Source organism: Palaemon carinicauda, chromosome 14, assembly GCF_036898095.1.
Source record: "Palaemon carinicauda isolate YSFRI2023 chromosome 14, ASM3689809v2, whole genome shotgun sequence".
NCBI classification, from domain to species: domain Eukaryota; kingdom Metazoa; phylum Arthropoda; class Malacostraca; order Decapoda; family Palaemonidae; genus Palaemon; species Palaemon carinicauda.
The window spans coordinates 47,085,742-47,112,857 of NC_090738.1; the positions used below are offsets into that span (position 1 = coordinate 47,085,742).

The 27,116-nt window shown below is 41.5% G+C and overlaps 1 protein-coding gene across 2 annotated transcripts in view; it reads right to left on the bottom strand.

Annotated features, from left to right (window-relative positions):
- LOC137653572 (probable methylthioribulose-1-phosphate dehydratase) overlaps positions 1 to 27,116 on the bottom strand; it is a 126,920-nt gene that overhangs the window by 49,477 nt on the left and 50,327 nt on the right. The window contains exon 4 of one of the 2 annotated variants that reach the window (XM_068387085.1): positions 9,626 to 9,645. In XM_068387085.1, coding sequence (XP_068243186.1) covers positions 9,626 to 9,645 — 20 coding nt within the window. Of the gene's footprint in view, positions 1 to 9,625; positions 9,646 to 14,410; positions 14,518 to 27,116 lie in introns of both variants that reach the window. The other variant, XM_068387084.1, reaches the window with a different exon arrangement.

The following is a 27,116-nucleotide window of genomic DNA, read 5'->3' on the forward strand; positions in this document are numbered from 1 at the left end:
CCAAGTGATATAGACGGTGACGTCTGGATGTGTCATCATTATTACCAGCTAAGCTACAAATATAAACCATATGGAGGTTAAAATTACTCATATATCATACAAAAGAGTATAACACATGATTGTATATCAGGCAGTTCCCACTTGGGAAATTTCACTGAAAAAATTTCCTTCTCTCCCTAATATCAGCCACTCCTCCTACTTTCTTCAGTCAACCAACAAAGTCTTTGGGATTCTGGCCTTTATTTCTAATTGCGTAAGAGCTATCTTAGTCTGTTTTATGTTACCATTGTAGAATCACACCACACTCTCTAGCCAATGGGGACATTCCCTACCCGAGACATTACTCAAACCGCCCCTGATACCTCCAGCTTAGAGATGTAGGGATTCTCAAATCTTACCACACCACCAACTGAAATAATTGCGATTCTAGTCCTCATTCGTGGTTATGTAAGGTCTATTTTAGTGGATTTCTATGTTGGCATACATGTTCAAATCACACGTAATGTTCTTTAATTCTCTGCTTATGACTTCGACCCATGATGTAAACAAAACGTTTTTCCAGTAATGCAAGTTGTTGACACACGATGAGATTTTATTTTTTCTTATTTCATTCCTTTTTTCTCAACTAACATTTTTACAAAATATCATCATCTTCAGGTCTTATATATTTCATATTAGTATTGTTCATTGTTTTCACGAGTAAAAGTTAGCCTACTGTCATGTTTCCATTTACTGGCATTCTACATAGTATTCGTCATGTTTTTACGTTCACAGTCTCTATTTCCTAGCCCATGAAATACTCAAAACAGAAATGATCCAGTTCATAGTGACAGTTACATGCAAGGTGGAATGACAGACAAATCTTATGGCTAATGAACTAAATTTATATTATGTCTCTCTCTAGGCCAGAAATGTTTATGTCATTATTTTTTTGTTTATAGTATACCTTACAAAGTATACAGTATATTATAGAATACTTCTTGCTGCGTGAAAAAAAAATGAATATTTTCATTACCTTTCTTTATAACGAACGTACAGTAAGTCCATTACTACTGACAAGTAGTTTTATATCTTTCAATGGCTATTACAGAATACTTCTTGTGTCAAAGGAAACAAATGGAGATTTTCATTAAATTTCTGTACAATGTAAGTCCATTATTACTGACAAGTACAGTAGTTTATCTTTTGACGGCTGCTTATTGTGGAATTATTACGGAATAACATAGTCACTTCAATGAATATAGTTTTTTAAAACATAAACTCACAGTGCTTCACCATTATTTTAGAGAAAATTAAAGAAAACAATTTTTTGAAAAATTATTCTATAGTCACTTTACAATGAATGGAAAAAGTATTTTGGGTCTTTACAGCAAAATACAATGGAAAATAAAGCAAACTTTTGAAAAAAAAAAAATTCTGTAATCAGCAGTAAAACAAATAAACAAGGAAATATGATATTTTGATTATAAAATAAATTTTTTAATATACTTACCCGGAGAATATATAATAGCTGACGCTCCGGCGGCTCGACAGAAAAACACAAAAACTCGCGAGCGATCGCTATGAATGTTGCGGGTGTGCCCACCAGCGCCAACTATCGGCCAGATACCGCATATACATGTAAACAGCTCCAATTCTTCTCATCCCGCTGGGTCTCTATCGGGGAGGAAGGGGGGGCCTTTAATTTATATATTCACCGGGTAAGTATATTCAAAAATTTATTTTATAATTAAAATATCATTTTTAAATATTTAACTTAGCCGGTGAATATACAATAGCTGATTCACACCCATGGTGGTGGGTAGAGACCAGAAATAATTAAGTTTACAGCGTATATGCTTAGAGTTTTTGACAGTTATATCATAACAAAACCCAAATATATATAGGTACCTGGTAAGGAAGTCGACTTAGACGATTACTCTGCCTTGTTAGTCTGTCTTCCTCACGAAGCCCAGCGATCCTCTTAGGATGCTGAAAGACTCCCAGGAGCTGAAGTATCAAGGGCTGCAACCCATACAACAGGACCTCATCAAACCCCTAATCTGGGCGCTCTCAAGAAATGACATTTGACCACCCGCCAAATCAACCAAGATGCGAAAGGCTTCTTAGCCTTCCGTACAACCCAAAAACAAGATTAAAAACATTTCAAGAGACAGATTAAAAGGATATTGGAATTAAGGTAATGTAGTGGTAGAACCCTCACCCACTACTGCACTCGCTGCAACGAATGGACCTAGTGTGTAGCAGTCCTCGTAAAGAGTCTGGACATCTTTTAAGTAAAATGACGCGAATACCGACTTGCTTCTCCAAAAGGTCGCGTCCATAATACTTTGCAGAGATTTATTTTGCTTAAAGGCCACGGAAGTTGCTATAGCTCTTACTTCGTGCGTCTTAACCTTAAGCAAGCATCGGTCTTTTTCATTCAAGTGAGAATGAGCCTCTCGTATTAAAAATCTGATAAAATATGACAAAGCATTCTTTGACATAGGCAATGATGGTTTCTTAACTGAGCACCATAATGCCTCAGATCCACCTCGTAAGGACTTAGTACGAGCTAAGTAGAACTTAAGAGCTCTAACTGGACACAGCACTCTTTCAAGTTCGTTGCCTACTATCTCTGACAGGCAAGGTATATCAAAGGACTTAGGCCAAGGACGAGAAGGCAGTTCATTTTTGGCCAGGAAACCAAGTTGAAGTGAACATGTGGCTTTTTCTGTAGAAAAGCCGATGTTCTTACTGAAGGCATGAATTTCACTGACCCTTTTAGCCGAAGCCAAGCACACTAGGAAAAGCGTCTTGAGGGTGAGATCCTTCAGGGAGGCTGAATACAATGGCTCAAACCTGTCTGACATGAGGAACCTTAGGACCACGTCTAAGTTCCATCCAGGAGTTGCCAAACGACGTTCCTTAGAGGTCTCGAAAGACTTAAGGAGATCTTGGAGATCTTTGTTGTTGGAAAGATCTAAGCCTCTATGATGAAAGACCGAAGCCAACATGCTCCTGTAGCCCTTAATCGTGGGAGCTGAGAGGGAGCGAACATTTCTCAGATGTAAAAGAAAATCTGCGATTTGGGCTACAGAGGTACTGGAAGAGGACACAGATGCTGACTTGCACCAGTCTCGAAAGACTTCCCACTTCGACTGGTATACTCTGATGGTAGAAGCTCTCCTAGCTCTCGCAATCGCACTGGCTGCCTCCTTCGAAAAGACTCGAGCTCTTGAGAGTCTCTCGATAGTCTGAAGGCAGTCAGACGAAGCGCGGGGAGGCTTTGATGAACATTCTTTACGTGGGGCTGACGTAAGAGATCTACCCTTAGAGGAAGACTTCTTGGAATGTCTACCAGCCATTGAAGTACCTCGGTGAACCACTCTCTCGCGGGCCAGAGGGGAGCAACCAACGTCAACCTTGTCCCTTCGTGAGAAGCGAACTTCTGCAGTACCTTGTTGACTATCTTGAATGGTGGGAATGCATATAAGTCCAGATGAGACCAATCCAGTAGAAACGCGTCTATGTGGATTGCTTCTGGATCTGGGACTGGTGAGCAATAGATTGGTAACCTTTTGGTCAACGAGGTGGCAAAGAGGTCTATGGTGGGTTGACCCCAAGTCGCCCAAAGACTCTTGCACACGTCCTTGTGGAGGGTCCATTCCGTGGGTATCACCTGACCCCTCCGACTGAGACAGTCTGCCAAGACGTTCAAGTCCCCCTGGATGAATCTCGTTAACAGGGAGATGCCTCGATTTCTTGACCATATGAGAAGGTCCCTTGCGATCTCGTACAGCGTGAGGGAGTGTGTGCCTCCTTGCTTGGAGATGTACGCCAAAGCTGTGGTGTTGTCTGAGTTTACCTCTACCACTTTGTTTCGAAGAAAGCTTTCGAATTTCATCAAGGCCAAGTGGACTGCTAATAGCTCCTTGCCGTTGATGTGCATGCTCTTCTGACTTGAGGTCCACAGACCCGAGCATTCCCGACCGTCCAGGGTCGCACCCCAACCCAAATCCGACGCGTCTGAGAACAACACGTGGTTTGGGTTCTTGACTGCTAGGGATAGTCCCTCTCTCAGACTGATATTGCTGTCCCACCATTTCAGGCATGCCTTTACTGGTTCGGAGACTGGGATTGATACCGTCTCTAACGTCTTGTCCTTGTCCCAGTGAGAGGCTAGATGGAACTGGAGAGGCCGAAGGTGTAGTCTCCCTAGCGAGACAAACTGCTCCAGGGATGAGAGAGTCCCTACGAGACTCATCCAACTCCTGACTGAACAACGTTCTCTTTTCAGCATTAGTTGGACTTTGAGCAGGGCTTGTTCTATTCGGGTGGCAGACGGAAAAGCCCGAAAAACTGGACTGCGAATCTCCATCCCCAAATAGAGAATAGTCTGGGATGGGATCAGTTGGGACTTTTCTAGGTTGACCAAAAGTCCCAACTCCTTGGCCAGACCCAACGTCCAATGTAGATCCTGCAGACAGCGATGACTGGACGATGCTCTGAGAAGCCAGTCGTCCAAGTACAGGGAGGCTCGGATTCCCGATAGATGGAGGAATTTTGCCACATTCCTCATGAGCCTCGTAAACACGAGAGGAGCAGGACTGAGGCCAAAGCACAGGGCTCGAAACTGGTACACCACATTCCTGTAAACAAACCTCAGAAACGGTTGGGAATCCGGGTGTATAGGAATGTGGAAGTATGCATCCTGAAGGTCGAGAGAGACCATCCAGTCGCCTTCCATTAATGCTGTCAAGACAGCTTGGTAGACTTCATCGTGAAGTTTGTCTTGACAATGAACACATTGAGCGCACTTGCCTCTTACGTACTCCTGCAGTGAACGTGGCTGCCAGATCATTGGAGCCATCCCTGATAGTCTTGTTCCTGCAGAGAACGTGGCTGTCAGATTATTGGAGCCATCCCTGATAGCCTTGTTTATGCATGACCTAATTGTACAGCAAAACTTCAAACGCTCGAAAAAAATCCTAACAGGAGATGGTCTAGCTCTGAAGCCGACCATAAAATCTTGGAGCGTCTCATGGCCAGGCACCAGGGAGAGTCTATGAGGTTTGAGAAGTCTATCTGGGCAGAGGCAGGAACTCCCAAGCCGAGAACTTCTCCCGTGTCATACCAGACGCTCGCTCTATAAGCCAGTTTAAAAGGAGGGAAAGCAAAGGCTGTCTCCCCCAAACTCCTCCTGGTGATCAACCAGTCGCCTAGCAAACGTAAAGCTCTCTTAGAAGAGCGAGAGAGCACTAGCTTAGAAAACAACGGCTTCGAAGTAGCTAGGCCTAGTGTAAACTCTGACGTTTAGGCGAACGAGGAGCAGCAGTTACAAAATGATCCAGACAAAGATCCTTAAAAATCAGCATGATTTATTTAAAGTCCATAGAGGGCTGAGCAGCTTTAGGCTCCTCTCCGTCTGACAGAGTCCACAAGGGAATATCAGTAGGAGGGGGATCAGCAACTTCCTCATCTGAAGGAACCTCGTCCGACAATTGCCGAGTCTCAAGCAAGGGAGAGACCTGCCTTGGTGGCAATGCTTGAAAAGCAGAGTCCACACGCAAAGGAGCATCAGTAGCAGTCAAGGACGATACGTCATGTAACTGCTTAAAGGACTGACCAGCAACAACAACAGGTGCGGGAGGACGCTCGACGTCAACTCGAGACTGCCTTGACTGCCTAGACTGAGCAGTCAAAACAACTCTTGATTGCGGTGCTTGACGCTCGACGTCAAAACAAGTCAACTTCGCTGGTTGGCGAACATCCTGAACGTCAACAAGAGCAAGCGGCAGCGGCTGAACGTCCACAAGCGGCTGAAAGTCAACACGGGACTGCATCGAGTGAGGCTCTACAAAACGTGATTGACGTGACTTTGTTGAACCTGCTCAGCAGAATAGTCCTCCATAAGAGAGGCAAGCTTATTCTGCATGTCTTGCAGTACAACCCATTTAGGATCAATGGGAATGGGTGCGGTAAGAGACGAGGGTAACGTCTGTGACTGCAAAACCTTGCCTACACTAAGACTCTCGGAGCCTGTGTTACGCTTCTGTTTAGGCGTCGAGCAGTCTTCCGATGACTGCACAGGGTCAGAGCTGTTCCAATGGCTACAACCAGGACGCTGGACCTGTCCTGAAGGGACTGACTTTCGCTTTAAGGGTCTCGAAACCTTGCTCCACGGTTTCTTCCGCGATAAGCCTTCGGATGATGAGGAGAAAACCGTCTCGCTCGTCTTATGGTAGGGGCGGTCTTGACGAGACACGCCTGAAACCATAGAGGGAACGTCTGTTCGTTGGTTAAAGCCTCTCGAACCCATAAGTCCTACGCATTACTTCTCCCTGGGGCATGGGAGCTTGCAAGAGGTCTCGGACTAGGCGAACGACAGGCACGAACAGACGAACCCTCTGTCGCAACACTGATAACACTTTGCGCAATTATCACTTTATCACTACAATTTTCTGTTTTTGCACTTACTTCACTGAAATTGAATTTTTCAATAATTTCACATTAGGCATGAATAAAAACTGATTTCTACCTGAAGCACGCAATTCTCCCCTACCTCAAAAGGTTATAATTGCGAAATAAGTCGTATAATGTAAGCACATTAATACAAGCAAAAAAACAGTAAACATATATATCGAATAAAACGGAAATATATAAAGTTAAAAGGATCATTGACTGGGGAGGAGACTAAACACTAGTTCATTAAAAACTACGTTTTCAAACTCTCACCGTACAGTGCCTTGGGACGAAAATAAAAACTAAAAACGTTTTATCCTTTCTCCCCGTACAGAGACTTGGGACGAGAGTAAAAAACTGACTCGAGAACAACGTTACTCGCTTGGGACGAGAATAAAGATCGGAACGTTCTCTCTTCCTCTCTCCCTCTCCGTCTCTCTCTCTCTCTCTCTCTTGATTTCACACAGACGAGAAAAGCCCACTTACCCTTCGTCAATAAACAGGTTATTTGACCAAAGGAAAAAACTGAAAGGACTAAGAAATTGAAAATTAACAAGTTCCTTTAAATTAGTATTTAAAACATTTCAGTTTGAAAGAAGAATGAACAAAACGTCAGAATCGATTTACTCTTTCTGCAAAGTGAAACCGTGATTCTCTCTTTCTCTATCGTAACGATAGAACGCAAACTGCGTAGCATAAATAAACCAAACGTTAGTTCATCTTTGAAACAGCACGAAGACTATTCAAAGAAAATCTTTCATAAAATATCTACTAAAAAATATTCATTTAATAAGTTTTAAATCATTTGCTCTGTAAGAGTTATTAACGAAAATAAAAGTTGAAAGGGCTCAACGTTGTTTAACTTCGGTTTCCAAGTTAGGACCGCCTACTCTCGGATTAGGGGAGGAATAGGTAAGGCCGCATATAAACAAATCATTAAAATTTATCTTGATGTTTATTATAAATGGAAAGCTAATCGAAGAGGCCTAATAAAGGCGGGTGAGATATAAAATATATAGAGGAAAATCTATAATTAACAACAACAATTTATAACGTGATAAGATAATTGCTAAAAGCCTAAAACACACTTCCGTATTAAGGGAAGGGTCGGCCATTTTGAAAAGTCAAAGAATCTCCAAAAAAACAATCCAAAGTAATCAACAATTAAATCTATCCAAAAAAGAGTTCAATAGTTTAAGTTGAAGATAAAACACCTGCACTGCGAAAGCTCAAACCAAAAGGAAGTACTTCACCAAGACTGTTGAAAAACTCCAGGTTAACAGCGAGTAATGGTACGTCTTGTCGATCAGACCGACAGAGAAGAATTGGAGCTGTTTACATGTATATGCGGTATCTGGCCGATAGTTGGCGCTGGTGGGCACACCCGCAACCTTCATAGCGATCGCTCGCGAGTTTTTGTGTTTTTCTGTCGAGCCGCCGGAGCGTCAGCTATTATATATTCACCGGCTAAGTTAAATATTTAAAAGTAGCTTATTATAGAGTAAATAAGCAAGTACAGTATATCCGATAGTGATAAATCTCGTATATAGCTTGAGTAGCGCATACACGGCCTTCTAATGAAAGGGTTAAAGAGGAGACAGCCTCATTGAAATCAGTCTTATAGTATTGTGTGTGCCCCTAATCAGATTGTACAATCCAACCCTCTGATCTCGAAAAACCACTTTACGGCTTATATTTCTTAAGGGATACAACTCACGACCTCTGCTTTGAATTTTGGAAAATCAGATCATTGCATTTTTGGCTAAGAGAATGTTTTTTATTAAAAAAAATTTGCTATGCTGTATTGCTAAAATGTCTTTTTTATATTTATATTTATGAAAGCACATCTGGTCCCTTATGCAACTCTCTTCTACCCAAGGTATATATATTCACTTTTTTAAAGAATTTTTGGGAAAGATAGTTGAGAAAATAGGAAAAGAATAAGAAAAACAAATTATGTCATGTCACCGTGTTTACAGGTATCAGGGTTACAAATATGATCAGTGATACGATACCGAGGAAAAATCCTAAGATTCTGTATCTGGGAAATGAAAGTAAATGATGTAATTCGGAATTTTATAAAAAAATAAGGGGAAGATTTATATGGATCGAGACCTTTTCAGGTAATTATGTATGGTAAGGAGATGATTTTGTGTGATTTTACATGTAAGAATTCAAGCAAACAAAGCTTTCAACAACTTGCATGACTGGTATTTTGGACGGCGTTGTGGGTGAGAGTCAGAGGGGGGAGAACCGGGAGAGGGGTGGAAAACGATACAGTTACATCTTTAGTGAATGATTTCTGTGTGATCTGAACATGTATGCCATCATAGAAATACTGTACACTAAAATAACCCCTTCATTATCAAGACTACAATCACAAGTGATTCAGTTGGTAGCGAGGCGAGATGAGAGGATCCCTACGTCTCTAAGCAGGAGGGGCGGTCAGAAGGGGTTAGAGTGATGCCTTATGTAGGGAATGTTGCCACTGGCTAGCGAGAGTGGTGTGATTCTACATGGTAGCATAAAACAGACTAAAGTCTTTATTGTTGGCTAAAGAAAGAAGGAGGAGGGGCTAATATGGCTAATATCAGAGAGGGGGAGCTTTTTCAGTGAAATATCCTATAGTCCATTTCTTTTAGAGAGTCATATTTGCACCGACTCGCAACGGTGCCCTTTTAGCTCGGAAAAGTTTCCTGGTCGCTGATTGGTTAGAATTATCTTGTCCAACCAATCAGCCATCAGGAAACTTTTCCGAGCTAAAAGGGCACCTCTGCGAGTCGGTGCAAATATGACTCTCTAAAACAAATGGACTATAGGTGCGATATGCTACCATATGCTGTACTCTTTAGTAGGATATACGGGTGATTTTAACTTCCATATGGTTTACATTTGTAAATGACGTATCCGGGGTATCAAAGTGTAGAACCGGGCATGTTTTGACATCAAGCGGATGTCACTGTAGCGAATGGTTAAAAGTACCATGTCAATGCTCTCACTATACAGAGACTTATAATCATTGTTACTACTCAAAACCTTCTTTAGAAGAACGATAAGATAATAATGATATAACTTCTTTACATTAACCCAATATCAACCTTAAATTTGCTAAAAATTACATTCATTCATCATCTTTTCCATCAAATTCCCCTAAAACAAAGATAGCCTGTAATTTACTCACTGTTTTGGCAGTAGCTGATTCTGAAAGAAATAAAATTTTAAATTTTTAGATATTTAAAGGGCACATAATCCAGTCACAAAGTGAGAATAAGTAGACACTGTTAATGAATGATAGGGGAACATTAAAAAGTTAGTCAAACCCTGTCAGGAATAGGACTGGCATAGTCTGTTCCAATTACACATAAATGTCAGACCACACTTTGCCTAAGAACTGGTAGCCTTTTTTGCATACAGTACACAAATACAGTACTGTGTCATTGTAGCTATATAACTGTAAGAGGCCATACACTTCATAGATTACTGACATGGACCTCAGTTAACCCATATCAATGAGTAGCATAAAATCTGTGTACATTCAAGTGCGTAAGAAGTTTGAACACTCCTATCACAACTATAGAAAATACTCGATATATTACACTCACAGTTTGAGGTAAATAACTTACCCTCACAGACTAGTGTGCTAGAACTAAATAGTCCCTCGGGTACTTCATTATTAGCTTAGAGCTTATCGTTAGTAGGAATGTTGTTTTGCATTAGGCTTAACAGTTTCTTTAACTGGATTTGAAATATCCCAATCAATCTCCAGATTATGGAAAAAGGAAAAGTGCTTCAATCCTGGAGCAACTGCCTCATAGAGGACAGGAACAGCCAATAGTCAAGATACCCCAAGAGGTGAAAACTGTTCGTGTGGGCCCACATAGAGACGAGCATGAACACTTGAGGAGCAGTAGACAGTCTGGACAATGCAAAGCTAGTTTCACACAATCTGTGGCAGCAACTTTGCTTTTACGGATGCCAGATACCTCTATGGGGTTACAATAACTTGTACGCATTCTCTTATTCCCGTTCTTTCACAGCTCTTTAGAAAGGCCAGTATAGAACTCCTTTACTGAATGGGAGTGAGAAACTTTTCTTTAAATGGTTAATATTAAACAGCCAATCCAAAATAGGTTCAGTATATGCACTGAACTGTTGTGGCCTGGTAAGATCTAAGGGATTAAAACTTCCAAATTTTCAAGTAATTTGTATTTTTCCTGAGTTATTTAATGGGTATGATTTCAGAGAAAATGGAACTCTAGTTAAACTTTTAACGAGGTAAACATAGTTGCCTGTCGGGTTCCTGGTAAGCCTTGCCCGTCCAACAAGCATAGTAACCTTCAATTTGATTTTAACCTAAGAATTGCAGGTGGTTGAGGTGGTAAGTATAATTTAAAGGACTCAGGTTTGTATAAGGTAGTTAGGAAAAATGCAAATTACTTTATAGGGTGGAAGCCCTTACAACCAACACTGGATGGTTTACTAACACGCGAAATGTCAATGCACTCTGGTCCTATGGAGGAGTGAAATACATGACCCCAGTCAACCTAGTAAGCTCCTAATTACCAAGGCCTGAGGATGTAGCAAGTGTTAGGCTAGGTACCTTACAGATACTGGTAGACGGTCATGGATGATTCTATATCCTAATGGATATAACACCTGAATGCAAGAGCATTTTTGAGAATTGGGTTTGGATACATTATATCTATCCTTCCCCTACGAATGATACTTCAATATTAAACTAATTGTAAAGAGAAGTTACTAGGATGAGTTGCTTAGCAGTTTCTAGTATCTGGTCCAGTTCATAACTGCAAGACTGCTGCATCCTAAGAGAAGGGAAGAAGAAAGGAAAAACAGCTACATATTCTTACCTTTCACTCAAGACTTTTGTTGCGACTGTTATCTTAGACAAGAAGCTTCTTGTCCAGTTAGCGAGCTAGGCTTGTTACACAAACTGTTTTGCAGCTACTACAGGTACCAAGGTAAATGAATCCAGGGAATTGTGGGAAGAGATGGAGGATTTAACTTATTATCATATATGGCTGGGTTCTGGACCTTGGCCATGAACTTAGGGATAAACTTAATAGTCCATGAGCCAGCTCCTAATGCCCCAGCCCACCCGGAGGGATTATCATAGTGGTGATTTTCGAGCACTATGAAGCACCAATTATTGAATTAAGGTTGTCTGCCATCTGTTTTTGGTGATTTAGGCAATATGGTCAGCCACTTTGGAAGTGTCTATAAGTCGCAGTTTGCAAAAACTATGTTAAGTCTTTATTGCTTTAAATATGTGTGATGCATGTAGTCATAGGATTTTTGGGTCAGGGAATTCACTTTTGATAGTTTGAAACTGATAATAATTGTAGTATGAAAAAAATCTAGTATTGTGGCTAATATTTCTTCATTTAATTAACATTAGGTTATTCGGTTTTCAAAGAAAGAAGTGGAACCATGCCTGGTAAGTCTCAGAGGAAAAGCCTTTAAAGTTTAAATCTATTTTGGAGGCAAAAGCGAAATCATTAAAAACATTCCAATTAACCTTTATCATTCATTATACTTCAAACAGATCAGATGAATTATGGCCACTTAGTAACCATAGTTTACGGACCATTCAAGAAAAGAGAGAGATCCAACAGAAAAGTGATAAAGTGAATGAGAAACTCGATCACATCTGTAATAACCTAACACATTTTATAAGCACTTGGATGGAACTCATGTTTGGTGTAATAAGAACTTTACTTCTTCTTCTTCGTCTAAAGCTTTTCCCACTATGCAGTGTCACTATTTCTGGAAAGCCGTTTCCAATTTCTTCAATCTCCGATGTCCTCCACTGTGAGACACTTCTCCACAGCTTCTTCTGGGAATATTTTGCAGTTTATTATCTCCTTTAAATGCACCCTTCTACCCAATACAAAATCAATTTGTAATTCTTGCCCACCACTTTTATACTTGCAAGATACTTTGGCTGTTTTTCAAAGAAAGTGGTGATTACTGGTATTCCAATCTTCCAAAACCCATCCTCCAGGTATTCTTTCCAGGCCCTGGTTATTTCTCCCTACATGACTATTTAGGTCTCTTCCTATCACAAGTACTTCTTCATTTGGTATATTTATCATTTTCTGATCCAGCTGTCTCCAAAATCATCTTTTTCCTTTTCCATACAACCTGTCTGAGGTGCATACACACTGATAACATTTGGCATTTATCCATCCAAATCTAGTTTCATATGCATTATTCTATCTTTCAGTCTTTACCAATGTGTCAAAGATTTTAAAAAGGAAACTTGACATGAATGACATGGAACCCTCTTTTTCAAAACCAAAGAGTAAAAATGTTGAGATAGGATGAATTCTCTTCACTGTTCTCTAAGACTGGCTGTTTGATAAGCAACAAATACAGAAAGAAGGTCAAAGTTAGCAGTGAAATTCCAAAATAGTGTCAAACTCATACTGCAGAATATACACTCAGGGCAACTGCAGAGAAACTAAACGACTACAAAATGATGGGCCAGATTGCAGATCTTGATATGAAAGCCAGAGAGGAACACTGTCATCCCACTTGTAGAAGGAACAACATGAGTGGATGATTGTAATAAGACAGTACATTTAAAAGTTAAACAAGAACAAGATGCTTACCAAACTGCTTTTGAACATCTGTGCCAGTATGTTAATGAGTATCATCTAAGGGGATTATGTTGAAAGCAAGAATGTTGAAGGAAAAGTACCTACTATTCATCCAAGAACAAAGATCTGACTTCTATAATCCCTCTTACAAGACTGACAAACTCCAGAAAAAGTATGGTAAGATGCTGCAGTTTTGGCCTGCTATTCCTAGGCCATCAAAAGATTTCTTACTTTGAGAGGATATCCAAATATAAAGTCTTTTACAAGACTTCTTAGCTGAAATGGGATGGAAAACAACTGGTGAAAAAGCAAGGGTAGTACAATCTATCTTTAAAGATTTGTGGAAGGCGACAACTAAAGGGGAGCTGGTTGATGTCAAAACACCTGCTTTAGGACATGACAATGCGCCAATTAACTGGCAGTGCAGAGATTGTAACCATTCTACATTGTTATGGGCACTATGCTTCATATTCCTATTTGCTTTAACAAACATATGTGACAGCATCACGGATAGTCAGATCTCTTCCTCTGTCAATGCAGGTAGAAGACAGCAAGACTACACACTTTAGCTGGGATAATTTTGACCTAATGGAAGAGACACCAGATGGAGCAAGTACAACTCACTCTGCACATGGAATAATAATCCAAGACGTGACCATCAATACAGAAAGTAGACAACTAGATGGATGAAACAGAAGTATCTCGCACCAAGAAGCAATCTGTTAGATACATACCAATAGCTGCTGATGACTCAGCAGGTAGACTAATAGGCCCCCCAAACACGACCACCATTTCTTTGCTAACAAAGCTGATGAGGCTGCAGATTACTGAAAACTACTGAGCTTGAGCGGCTCTTGAACTTCCATCAAATAGATTGGTCAGCAGGGACAATTCCAGTACACTACGACTGAATAGAGGATGGTGGCTGGGCACAAAGGGACCAGGTAGTATTGTCTCTAGAACTAATATTAGTTCTCTGTGATAACTAGTCATTAGTTGTCAGATATACTTCAGTACTGGAGGTGCTGCATCAATTTCAATAGAGCCTGAACTCATGTGTCTCCCTTATACATACTGTGTCTGTGCTTTGCACATTGATACACTAACCTTGAGACAGGAAGGACATTATCTACAAGGTATTTTATGTCATATTTGATTCCCTGGTCTAGTCTTCAACAGGAGAGTCCTTGGGGACCAGACAGTATCATAACCCCCAAGAAACTATCAGAAATTTTATACTAATCCTAATACATCTATTTCCTGACCTAAAATTTCTTTGAACATACCACCCTCAGATAATGATGGCCAACTGTATTATAAAAACTTGATATATGTAAAATAATTACCTTGATCATCTCCAAATGAGTAACTCTAAATTCTGGACCAGGGTAGGCTAAAGTTGCTAAAACGGCAGCTTTTGAATGGCTGTGTATTACAGCACCAGCTCCCCTCACTGGAAATTATAAAAAAATTAATTACCATTTTAGAAAATTAGTTTCCTTACACAACATTAACTTAATCACAATTCTAAAAGGGCTATTTACTGTTTGTAGTAAAATTACAATTTAGGGAATTTTAGAGAATTATCTGTGATGATCTTGCTGTGTGCCTTGGTCATAAAATCAATTTTTGAGCTTAAGAAATATTTTTCTTCTTTTATGTAAATTACAGTATATTTTTGTTTTCTCAAGTGCTTGAACATTTTTATTCAATGCCTGGTTTAAACATATATTCATAAATCAAGTGTAAAAGAAAAAATAACAATAATTATCACTGAACAATAAACCTCTGGTATGTTATCCAATAGATGGAAGCACTCAAAAGAAACAAAAAATAATGTAAGCAAATTGGTACTACACCAGATAGTGGGTCAATCTTTATCAGAAAACTCAGTCTTCTATATCACATATGTTCATTAAATTAGTAACCCATTGTCAGTTAAAAATATACATACGAAAACATGTTCTTTTTTAAATAAGAATTTATCTGATAAAGAGGTGAGAAAACTGAATCTGGGAAAGTACACAATTTTCTTATACGTGCCTTCAACTCTCTCATGTATGCCTTTTAATAAACTATATCTCACAGTCACTAGCACTTTCTAATGCTGTATGACATCCTTGTGTATAGGAAGCTTTAAATCAAAATTGAGAGAAATATACATTAAAGAAATCTTTGTTCTAACACAATGTCTATATCTATATAATCCAAATTGGGAGTTACTAACAGGGAAAACAGTGTTAAATTTCTAAATACAGTTCACAAAAATAATTCCTAATCCCCTTTCTGCTCTCTTTCAGGGGACCGTCCACTATGTACTGTACTGCATTTTTTTTCTATCTATTAAAAATACACCATTTCTATATGTTTCCGATATATATGATACTGTCATCATATAAAAATTTCAAGTCATTCAAAATTTTTTTATTTATTAGCAAAAAGCATGATTTAAAGAAAAAATTTAGGTACTTTTGAGTTATGAGCTCCCAAGTATTTGCAATAAATTTTCACTTTTTTCTTAGATAAATCAAAATAACACCACTTTACTTTGTACTTTCATTGCTTATTCCTACATGAAGGCTCCCTAATAAGATATTTACAGCCCTAGTTTACTAATACACTTGCTGTGATGGTGTCATGAGTGGCCAGCGGCCTCTTATTGTTGCCAGTTTTAATTAGAAAGTTTCAGCTTTGTACTCTTTTTCATGTTTCCCTCTCTTCATGGTTCTTTTTTGTTGCTCTCTTATGACTTTTTGTTCTTTCTTTGACCTTAGGTAACATTGGCCTTGCTATAAAGTTCACAAGGACGTTGTGAAAACACAATGTACATACGAACTGCAAGTAAATAAACACACATGCACACTTCTATACGTCTTTGGAAACTCTGGCTGGTCTTCTCGTAGATCGTAGTTTGTGTTCGCCTAACCTCTACCCATGCCTTCCATCTCTGTCAGGCGTACGAGATTTTGAAACATAAGTGAAAAAATCGCTATAGACATTCAAAAATAAACACGCAAAGACAATTCTATCAAACTCAGTCATGCAGATGATGCAGTAAGGATGGGTTCTAGGACATTTGCGTACTGGACGTTTGCGTCCCGGACAATTGCGTCCCTGGACATATGGGTCCCGAATATTTGTGTACCCGTATGTGTTATACTGATTCTATAAAGCTTTTTATCTTCACCTTTACTCTATACTTTTACACAGTACATACATACATATACCAAAGGCACTTCCCCCAATTTTGGGGGGTAGCCGACATCAACAAGAAACAAAACAAAAAAGGGGACCTCTACTCTCTACGTTCCTCCAGCCTAACCAGGGACTCAGCCGAGTTCAGCTGGTACTGCTAGGGTGCCACAGCCCAACCTCCCACATTTCCACCACAGATGAAGCTTCATACTGCTGAGTCCCCTACTGCTGCTACCTCCGCGGTCATCTAAGGCACCGGAGGAAGCAGCAGGGCCTACCGGAACTGCGTCACAATCGCTCGCCATTCATTCCTATTTCTAGCACGCTCTCTTGCCTCTCTCACATCTATCCTCCTATCACCCAGAGCTTTCTTCACACCATCCATCCACCCAAACCTTGGCCTTCCTCTTGTACTTCTCCCATCAACTCTTGCATTCATCACCTTCTTTAGCAGACAGCCATTTTCCATTCTCTCAACATGGCCAAACCACCTCAACACATTCATATCCACTCTAGCCGCTAACTCATTTCTTACACCCGTTCTCTCCCTCACCACTTCGTTCCTAACCCTATCTAATCGAGATACACCAGCCATACTCCTCAGACACTTCATCTCAAACACATTCAATTTCTGTCTCTCCATCACTCTCATTCCCCACAACTCCGATCCATACATCACAGTTGGTACAATCACTTTTCTTATATAGAACTCTCTTTACATTCATGCCCAACCCTCTATTTTTTACTACTCCCTTAACTGCCCCCAACACTTTGCAACCTTCATTGACTCTCTGACGTACATCTGCTTCCACTCCACCATTTGCTGCAACAACAGACCCCAAGTACTTAAACTGATCCACCTCCTCAAGTAACTCTCCATTCAACATGACATTCAACCTTGCACCACCTTCCCTTCTCGTACATCTCATAACCTTACTCTTACCCACATTAACTCTCAACTTCCTTCTCTCACACACCCTTCCAAATTCTGTCACTAGTCGGTCAAGCTTCTCTTCTGTGTCTGCTACCAATACAGTATCATCCGCAAACAACAACTGATTTACCTCCCATTCATGATCATTCTCGTCTACCAGTTTTAATCCTCGTCCAAGCACTCGAGCATTCACCTCTCTCACCACTCCATCAACATACAAGTTAAACAACCATGGCGACATCACACATCCCTGTCTCAGCCCCACTCTCACCGGAAACCAATCGCTCACTTCATTTCCTATTCTAACACATGCTTTACTACCTTTGTAGAAACTTTTCACTGCTTGCAACAACCTTCCACCAACTCCATATAACCTCATCACATTCCACATTGCTTCCCTATCAACTCTATATCATATGCTTTCTCCAGATCCATAAACGCAACATACACCTCCTTACCTTTTGCTAAATATTTCTCGCATATCTGCCTAACTGTAAAAATCTGATTCATACAACCCCTACCTCTTCTAAAACCACCCTGTACTTCCAAGATTGCATTCTCTGTTTTATCCTTAATCCTATTAATCAGTACTCTACCATACACTTTTCCAACTACACTCAACAAACTAATACCTCTTGAATTACAACACTCATGCACATCTCCCTTACCCTTATATAGTGGTACAATACATGCACAGACCCAATCTACTGGTACCATTGACAACACAAAACACACATTAAACAATCTCACCAACCATTCAAGTACAGTCACACCCCCTTCCTTCAACATCTCAGCTTTCACACCATCCATACCAGATGCTTTTCCTACTCTCGTTTCATCTAGTGCTCTCCTCACTTCCTCTATTGTAATCTCTCTCTCATTCTCATCTCCCATCACTGGCACCTCAACACCTGGAACAGCAATTATATCTGCTTCCCTATCATCCTCAACATTCAGCAAACTTTCAAAATATTCCGCCCACCTTTTCCTTGCCTCCTCTCCTTTTAACAACCTTCCATTTCCATCTTTCACTGTCTCTTCAATTCTTGCGCCGGCCTTTCTTACTCTCTTCACTTCTTTCCAAAACTTCTTCTTATTCTCTTCATATGACTGACCCAGTCCCTGACCCCACTTCAGGTCAGCTGCCCTCTTTGCCTCACGTACCTTGCGCTTTACTTCCACCTTTTTCTCTCCATATTTTTCATACTTCTCTATACTATTACTCTGCAGCCATTCTTCAAAAGCCCTCTTTTTCTCTTCCACTTTTACCTTCACTCCTTCATTCCACCATTCACTGCCCTTCCTCATGCTGCCTCCAACAACCTTCTTGCCACACACATCACTTGCAATCCCAACAAAATTTTCTTTTGCTAACTTCCACTCCTCCTCTAAATTACCAGTTTCTCTTACTCTCACCTCGTCATATGCCATTTTCAACCTTTCCTGATATTTACTTTTTACCCCCGGTTTTATTAGCTCTTCAACCCTCACTAGCTCCCTTTTACATCCACCTACTCTATTCCCCCACTCTTTTGCTACAACTAATTTTCCTTCCACCAAAAAATTATCAGACATACCGTTAGCCATACCCCTAAACACATGCACGTCTTTCAATCTTCCAAACATTCTTTTAGTTATCAACACATAATCCATTAATGCCCTTTCTACTACTCTTCCATTTGCCACTCTTACCCATGTATACTTATTTTTATCTTTCTTTTTAAAAAAGCTAGCACTTATTACCATCTCTTGTTCAACACACATATCTACCAGTTTCTCACCACTCTCATTTTCACCTGGTACGCCATACTTCCCAATGACACCTTCTACCTCTCCAGCGCCCATTCTAGCATTTAAGTCACCCATAACAACTACATAATTCCTTCTACCCAGTCCTTCTACACACCTAGTTAATTCATTCCAGAACTCATTCCGCTCTTCTTCACTTTTCTCACTACCTGGCCCATACGCACTGACAAACGCCCAACATTCCCTACCCAACCTAACCCTTACCCACATTAACCTAGATGATATCTCCTTCCATTCCACTACTTTACCTGTCATCCATTCACTCAGCAATAAAGCCACACCCTCTCTCGCTCTTCCCCTTTCAATCCCAGACACTCTACCAGACATTTCACCAAACATCACTTCACCCTTTCCTTTCATCTTTGTCTCACACAAGGCCAATACATCCATCCTTCTACTTCTAAACATACTTCCAATCTCACATCTTTTACTCTCTATCGTACTACATCCACGCACATTCAAACACCCCAAAACTAGAGTGCAGGGAGCAGTCACTCTCCCCCCAGCTCCATCTCTTTGTTGCTGTCTCATAGGATTTTTTTACAGGAGAGGGGGTTCCCAGCCCCCTCGTCCCGTCCCTTTTAGTCGCCTCTTACGACACGCAGGGATAACGTTGGCGCTATTCTAATTGTTTTATGCCCCCGCGGCCACAGTAATTTTATCTATACCTTTATCCATATTTATACCTTTATGCATATGTTTAAATTACATCAAATATTTTAGATTCTTACTTCATACTTTGACAACAATTATACCTTTAGCCATACTAGACACAGGACATATATATTTAGACATCAGTGTTTCATTTGCTATTTTTATTATCTTTAAAAACTTTATAAAATTGAAAATTTTTATACACATGTATACACTATAAGTTTTCTCCAAGTCTAAAATGATTAGGTCCTATTTTTTTTAATAATGACTTAGGATAACTACTTTTGAGCTCATTCTTAAAAGGTATGCATACTATGAGCAACTCTTCGAAAGAAAGATAAATTATTTTCGGAATTGTACTGATCAATCAATGACTGGATTGCTAGAAGAAAATCTAGAAATTAAACGGATTTTGAAGCAAAGCGAAAAATCTATTTTTGGGTGAGATAGCCATGTCGTCCTGATGGAAGGTTCCTTTAGGCAGCTTTCTGAGGGATATTTGGATATTTGACTACAGTGATACTCCCAGAGAATTGACCACAGGTCTCCAGAATTCTAATTCCTGGTGTGAGTATCCTTAAAATAACTCTATATTAAGGATATCGCATAATATCAGGGGACGTATTTCTTGATACGACACATGGCAATCTTCACCCCGAATAGAGTTTTCACTCTGAGGGGGATGAGTGGCGAATTTGAAGGGGAGCCGTTATCAGGGTTACCTGGTGAATCCCCTCCCGGTACCACCCCGGCGAACTATTCCTTGTTGCAATTAAGCATGGATAGCCGCAGATACAGTAGTTTTGGGTGGGGATTTGCTACATATATGTATACTCCTTTTTAGAAAAGAGGGCGGGTCCATCAGGACGACATGGCTATCTCACCCAAAAATAGATTTTTCGCTTTGCTTCAAAATGCGTTTTTTGAGCTCAGCCATGTTGTCCTGATGGAAGTTTACCAGAGAATTACTTGAAAGTACTATATCTGTGGGTTTGTATAAGTGCCTTTACTTTGAATGAGTTCCTTATATGGTCTCCTAGACCTTTATATAAGACACTACCGTTATCTGTCATATCCACTAAGCTTGGAACTATCTTAGGGCTTCCTGCCCCCTACAGGGAAAGTGTCGACTTCGACTATAAGGATTCAAAGTTTGTATCTCCATAGGGACAGACAGTAAATCTTAGAGATTACCCTTATGCCTTGGAAATCTTTACTCTGGTTTCAAATTGGGACCTTCTAGGGTTCAATTAAAACTCTAGTATGATTTTTCGTCTGTTACTGAGATAGCAGCAATAAGAGGCAAATACGTTCAGTATTTTACCTTGTAGCTAAATTATCAATTGTAGTTACAATCAGGTATGAATCTGATCCGGCATTAAAAACACATCAGGGTCCCTATTTTCTCCTTTTGGGAAAATATGTAATTTCATCGAAATGATGCCACTCAATAGAGATGTGAAACCAAATCGGACTGATCTGTACAGATTTTGGAAATGCATGAACACTGTGACGCAAACGTTCACTCAGCACTGGTGTTATCGGTCAGATATGCACCTATGTGGAACAGTGTGTTAATCATAGTTATGATTTGCACTTGAGGGTAAATGTACCCATGCACCCGATGCACTGGAAAGTCCCAAAGCAGTTCACTGTTCGTCGCAGGCTTAGACGACAGGTTCGTTAAAACTACCCGCTGCCACCACAACATGTCTTATCTTATGTATTTGCTTCGAATAGGGTTGGAAGAAGTTCCATGAAGAAGCAATTTTCTTAGAATCATGAACTGGGGATGAGCTGTCAGGATCCGCTCTGCGATTAAGTAGGTGAGCACTGCTCTCAGTTATTTATAGGGAGAGATTTTTTATCCTAAGGTATCGTCTCGGAAGAGCTGTCCTTCCTTGAAGTCTGGAGTTCTACGAAGATAGACCTCAAGACCCCCTAATGGGCATAGGGAGACATCTTCCCTCAGTGGGCAGATTCTCCAAGGACCCCAGCTTTTGGTGGGCAGCCCATTTTGGCGAGAAAGTAGGATCGGAAAAGGATTCAATTCTCCCTCTTCTGTGAACTGAATATGGCCTATAATTCATTAACTCTAGCCCCTGAGGCTATAGCGAACAGAAAATTGACTTACTGTATTAGCTCCTTTAGAGTACAATCCTCATTGTTCAGGTTCGAAGCATAGTGTAAGACTTTGACCAACGACCATGTAATGGGCTTTGGAGGGGTTGTCGGCTTGAGTCTATTGTATGCATTGGTACCTTAAAAAAGGTTTCGCTTATGAGGTTCGTCTCAAGGAGTATAGATGACGTCTAGTCAAGGCCGACTTACATGTGGTTATCGTAGTGGAAGTCAGGCCTCGTTCAAGTAGGTAAAAGAAGAAAGAGAGACAGAAACCTTGGAAGTTTCTGTAGGTTACCTCCTTATTTTCACGAGGGGTGCCCCTTTCTTCCAAGGCAATTCACATTGTCTCCTGGTTGGACTTGACTAGTACTCTACAATGGAGTCGGTCACATTCTTCGAGATCCCGAACTTTTGTTCGCTGTTAGGGCGAAAAAATCCTGAAATGCAGGTTGTTGGTTATCGGGGATGAACTGTTATAGCCGACTTCTGTACCCAAACTGATAAAGCTGGGTACGGCAGAGGAAACAGCTACAGTTTCAATTCTAGAATTAGAGGAAACCATTGTTTTTTGGGCCATTTAGGAGCCACTACAGGAGCTGTTCCTTTGCAGGATACTAGCTTGTCGAGGACTTTTAGCAGGAGATTGGTTGGTGGAAGCAGAAACATTCGATTCCATCCCTTCCAGTCGAGAGACATGAAGTCTATCGCTTCTGCTTAAGGTTCTCGTAAGGGGCTACTAGTTCTTGTTGTTGCTCGTTGCAAAGAGGTCAATCTGCAGTTCTGGGACTTTTATCGAAATAAGGGAGAATGAGTCTGCATGCGCGATCGGGTTGGTGTCAACCTTGTCGATCTCTTTGGGCGTTTGATGCGTATTTTCTCCAGACTCCTGGCGCATGCTTTGGCTGTGCTTCTTAGCACCGGGTCTGTCACTATTACGAACCGGAGAGAGCCCAGTGCTCCTTCCTGTTGGCATTTTGAATTCCTCTTGGGTTGGATTAGTCTCCTGACAGATACCGCTATTTTTCTCCCCTTCTTTAATAGACTGGAGAGGTGTTGTGACTGCAAGTTCCCATGGATTCACAACCATTGAAACTTGTGAGCTGGAGAAAAGCGAGACTTCTAGTGACTGGTCTTGAGGCCCAGGTGTTCCAGGAACTGGATCACCTTTCCAGCCGCTTGCGGACAAGTAGTCTTGAATGCTGTCCTCACCCACCAATAGTCCAGGTATGCTACTACCTGTACTCCTTCGGAGTGCAAGTGCTGGATGATTGTGTCCGTGAGTTTTGTGAATACCTTTGGGGCTATACTTAGTCCAAAGGGCATGGCTGTGAAGACAAATTTTGTCTTTTGTAACCTGAATCCTAGGTAGGAGGAGAGGGGGAGACTGACTGGTAGGTGCCAGTAAGCATCTGCCAGGTCTATTGAGACTGTGTACGCCCCTTTTTTGGTGGAAAGGTCCTCATGTGTTGCAATGTAAGCATCCGGAACTTGTTGTTCTTAATGAACTTGAGTGGAGACAAATCTAGAATGACTCTGGGTTTGTCCGAGTCTTTTTTGGGAACACAAAACAGCCTTCCCTGGAATTTTGATGGACTTCGCTTTTCTCATTACCTTCTTCTTCAAGAGTTCTGAGGTATATTCTTCCAATAAGGGGTGTTGAAAGACTTTTGGAAAAGTGGGGTGGATTTTTGTTCCATTTCCAACCAAGTCCATTCATAATTTGGCTGTGGACCAGGGATCGAAGGTCCAACGATCCCGAATGTGGAAAAAGTCTGCCTCCAACTTGGAACCTCTCAATATTTAGAGGTTCCTGAGAGGACTTGTTTCCGTGATCGCGTCCTCCTCCCCCCTCAGGGGGGTTTCCGGAGGATCCTCTTTTTAGGCCCTTACCTTTATAGGGCCAAAAGGTGGTCGAATGCCTTTCAAAGCCTGGATTAAACACAGGTGACTGGCTACCAGCTGTTGAGGGACCATCTGGAAGGTGGTTTGCGGCTGGGCTACCATTTGAGGCACCGTGGTTATGGTCACGGTCGGAAATTGTGCAGTTCTATTGATGATTTCCTCCTTGAGGATATGCCCCTTTTGAAGCAGGTTCCCATTCTCCGTGGTAGTTTTGTTAATGACCTCTTAGACCATTTCCTTTAGGAAAGGGTTTATGCCCCAGATAACATGATGAAATCAGTTTTCTGGGTTCATGTTTCACCGTTGATGCGGCAAACACATGGTCTCTACCGGTCCTTTTTTGACCTGAGAAAAAACCCACAAATCCATCACAAAGGTGGGGGCGTTACTAAAGGCCTGCACACATTTCTTAATCGGTTCTGACGAGACAGGGAGGCGATAAGCTTATCTTTCGTCTCCTGTTCCCTTCTCAAGGGATGGTTTGGTTCTCATTAAACTGCTGACATGCTATCTCCAGATCCAACTTTGAGACAGAGAAGGTTAGATGTACTTCTTTCCGCTTCTCCTCGCAGGTGGGCATAGCTAGAGACCTTTCTCTAGGATTGGGCAGGGTTTGCCCTCTTCGCCTGCACTTCTAACACAATCTACGGCCTTCCCCGAAAGGGAGGAAGGCTCATGAGGAAGGAGCAATGACGGTTCACTGCTGAGACTTTCGAGTTATATCTGGCCCCTTTCTGGGTCTTGGTAAGGATGGCTAGGGCCTTGTCATGTTCGAGGAAAATGACTTCCTTCGATATAGTCTCTTCTCAGGATATAGGTTCATCTCGTAGTCTCACGAAGCAATCTGGGTACGCCGAAGCTAGGCCAGAATTGAAGCTCTTCCCGAGGATTGGGCGCCAACTTTTAGGAGATATAAAGCTTCCTATTCAATCTGGGTATGTGTTCCGTCTACCCCTAGGGGTTGGTTCGGAACAGTGAGGGAGGTCAGATATTTTAAGGGCTTAGCGGAGCCCTCTGGAAGCGCCAGGGCGTTTCCTTCCCTGTACCTCTCTTTTCCTCTCTTGAGATCTTGCTTATTCTCCTCTCGTTCCTTCAGGAACATTGTCAGCATCTGCTGGATTGACTCTAAGACCGTTTCGCTCCTGCCAAACTGTCTAGCTAGTTGGGGAGTTGGGGTTGAAGAGGTTGACGGCTTAAGTTAATATGCCGGCACAGTGAGGTGAGGTACCTCAGTCATCGTCGAAACGGATCCTTCTTCCTCCATGGGTGGTTGAACCACTCCTTATACAGGGTCTTCTTGCAGTAGGTCCTGTCTGGTGTCAATGGACGCCTCTGGCATCCGATCTTGGTGGATGTCCAAGCCTTGTAGTGCCTATTGATATCCGTGTCCACCGTCCGTTGGATAGAGGGGGCTGGACCTGTGCCTGAGGCACAAACATATTCGATTGAGCCTTAGGGAACAGTAGGCACTTCAAAATTTGTTAGGTAGGCAAGGTCCCTGAAAGTTCTTCTGGAAGCCTCATACTCACCTTTGTTGGGTTTCTCTTGCTGTATCCCTTGACTCTATAGTGTCAGGGATGTCTTTTATAAAGCCATCAGTCAGCAAGGTCAAGCAATTGGAGTGACCTTTCGGGTCCCAGAACCTCAGGGATCCAGATACGATGCAGCAGGGGCATAAGACCCGTACATCGTATGCCCACAAACGTTCTTACTCTTGTGGTTGCAGAACACCCCTGTACACTTTGCCATCAGCTCCTCCTGTAAGGGAGAGAAGGGTGAATGAGTATTAGGTTGTTTATATTATTGAAATAATATATGCTAAAAATACGGGTTCCAGTACCTCAGGGATCCAAATACGATGCAGCGGGGAGCATGAGACCTGCACATCATGTGGCCATAAAAGGTCCTACTTTTGTGGTTGCAGGACAGGGCTGCACACTTCACCTTGCCCTCCTCCTGTAAGGAAAGGAAGAGTGAAATGAGTATGGGGTAATTATCATACTGATAATTATACACACGTAGTAAATAGTAATCATTACTATTATAATTATAGCTTAGGATAGTAAGCCAGAAAGGAAATATGAAAGACACATATCTGTGTTTCCTGTCCAGGCAATTGCTGTGACCTCCCTCAATATTAATATTTTAAAATGATCTTATTAGGGAAATATAGGGTATAACAGCTCTCGTGCGTAGAGCTGGAGTCGGTGTATACTAGCACTAACTCTCCCACAAGTGAATATTAATACTGTAGGATAAAGATTTTATGTTCTGATGATCTAGGATACATCAGAATGTTGAAGGAATACTTCACTTCAACATTTGCTCAGAGGTCTCAACAATGGACTGTGAAAGGTCACACAGAGTATGTTGGAAAATCATACTACTGTATATTATATACAGTAGTTTTCTAACTGCTGTATTTCTATACTGCAGGAATACTGGCTACTGTATAGTCTTATACTGTACTTCTGCGGCATACTACCGGCTAGGCTAGTACCTGGTGGCACTAGCTGACAGAGAAAGAGAAAGAATGGATAGAAGGGCTACCATATTATTATAGCTTAGTACAATAATAAGGGTTGTAGGGACTACTGTCTCTACTGCCTTCTTCCCAGAATGAGGATTCAAATGGAAGGGGAAAGAATGTATTTATTCTAGCTTCCATCCAGCCACAAAAACTGTTGCCGGCTGCACTGCCGGTTACAGGGTTTGTGAATGGCAGTCCAAGAGAGGACTGAAGAATACTCAAAGTTGTAATGGGTCTCCCACCAGCAGCCGTCATGGCCGGCACAACCATTCCCAGAGCCTTGCTTCCATTAGGGGAAATATCAAAGCGGCAATCTAGCCGCCTTTGTAGAAGCCCGGCCGGCATCGTAATCAGCCCGGCAAGCGGGTAGATTGTAGAATACCGGCCACAAATGTTGTGACGGCCTGGACTAAAGGACAGAAGGGGAAGGGAAAGGGTCTTATATTTTTGCATAGAAAGAAGGCGGCATGTATGCCTCCTAGTGTCAGCCGCAAAACAAGGAAACATAGTTTCCTATGCCGGCAGAAGAATAACGATTCCTCAGCCTAAGACGTTGCCGGATATAAGACATGTCTTCTAGACCACAAGGGAGAAGGTGGCAGCAACTGTACTACCACTTTCGGTTGTGGACTAGTGAAGCCGGGCTTCCTATGCCGGCAACTGTGAAACCGGCAGGGGAATGACTAATCCCCCATCGGTAAAGTTGTCGGCAACAAGACTGAATACTCTGAGTTACCGTCGTAATTCAAAGCCGGGATACTCACCGGCAAAGAGGAAAGACAGAAACACTATCCCAGTCAAGCCAGAGTACACTACTCTATGGCAAGACCAAAGATAGGGTTGCCGCCTAATAGCGGCACTCAGAGGGAAGGAAGGGTTTATTCTTAAATCTCTAAAAGAGACG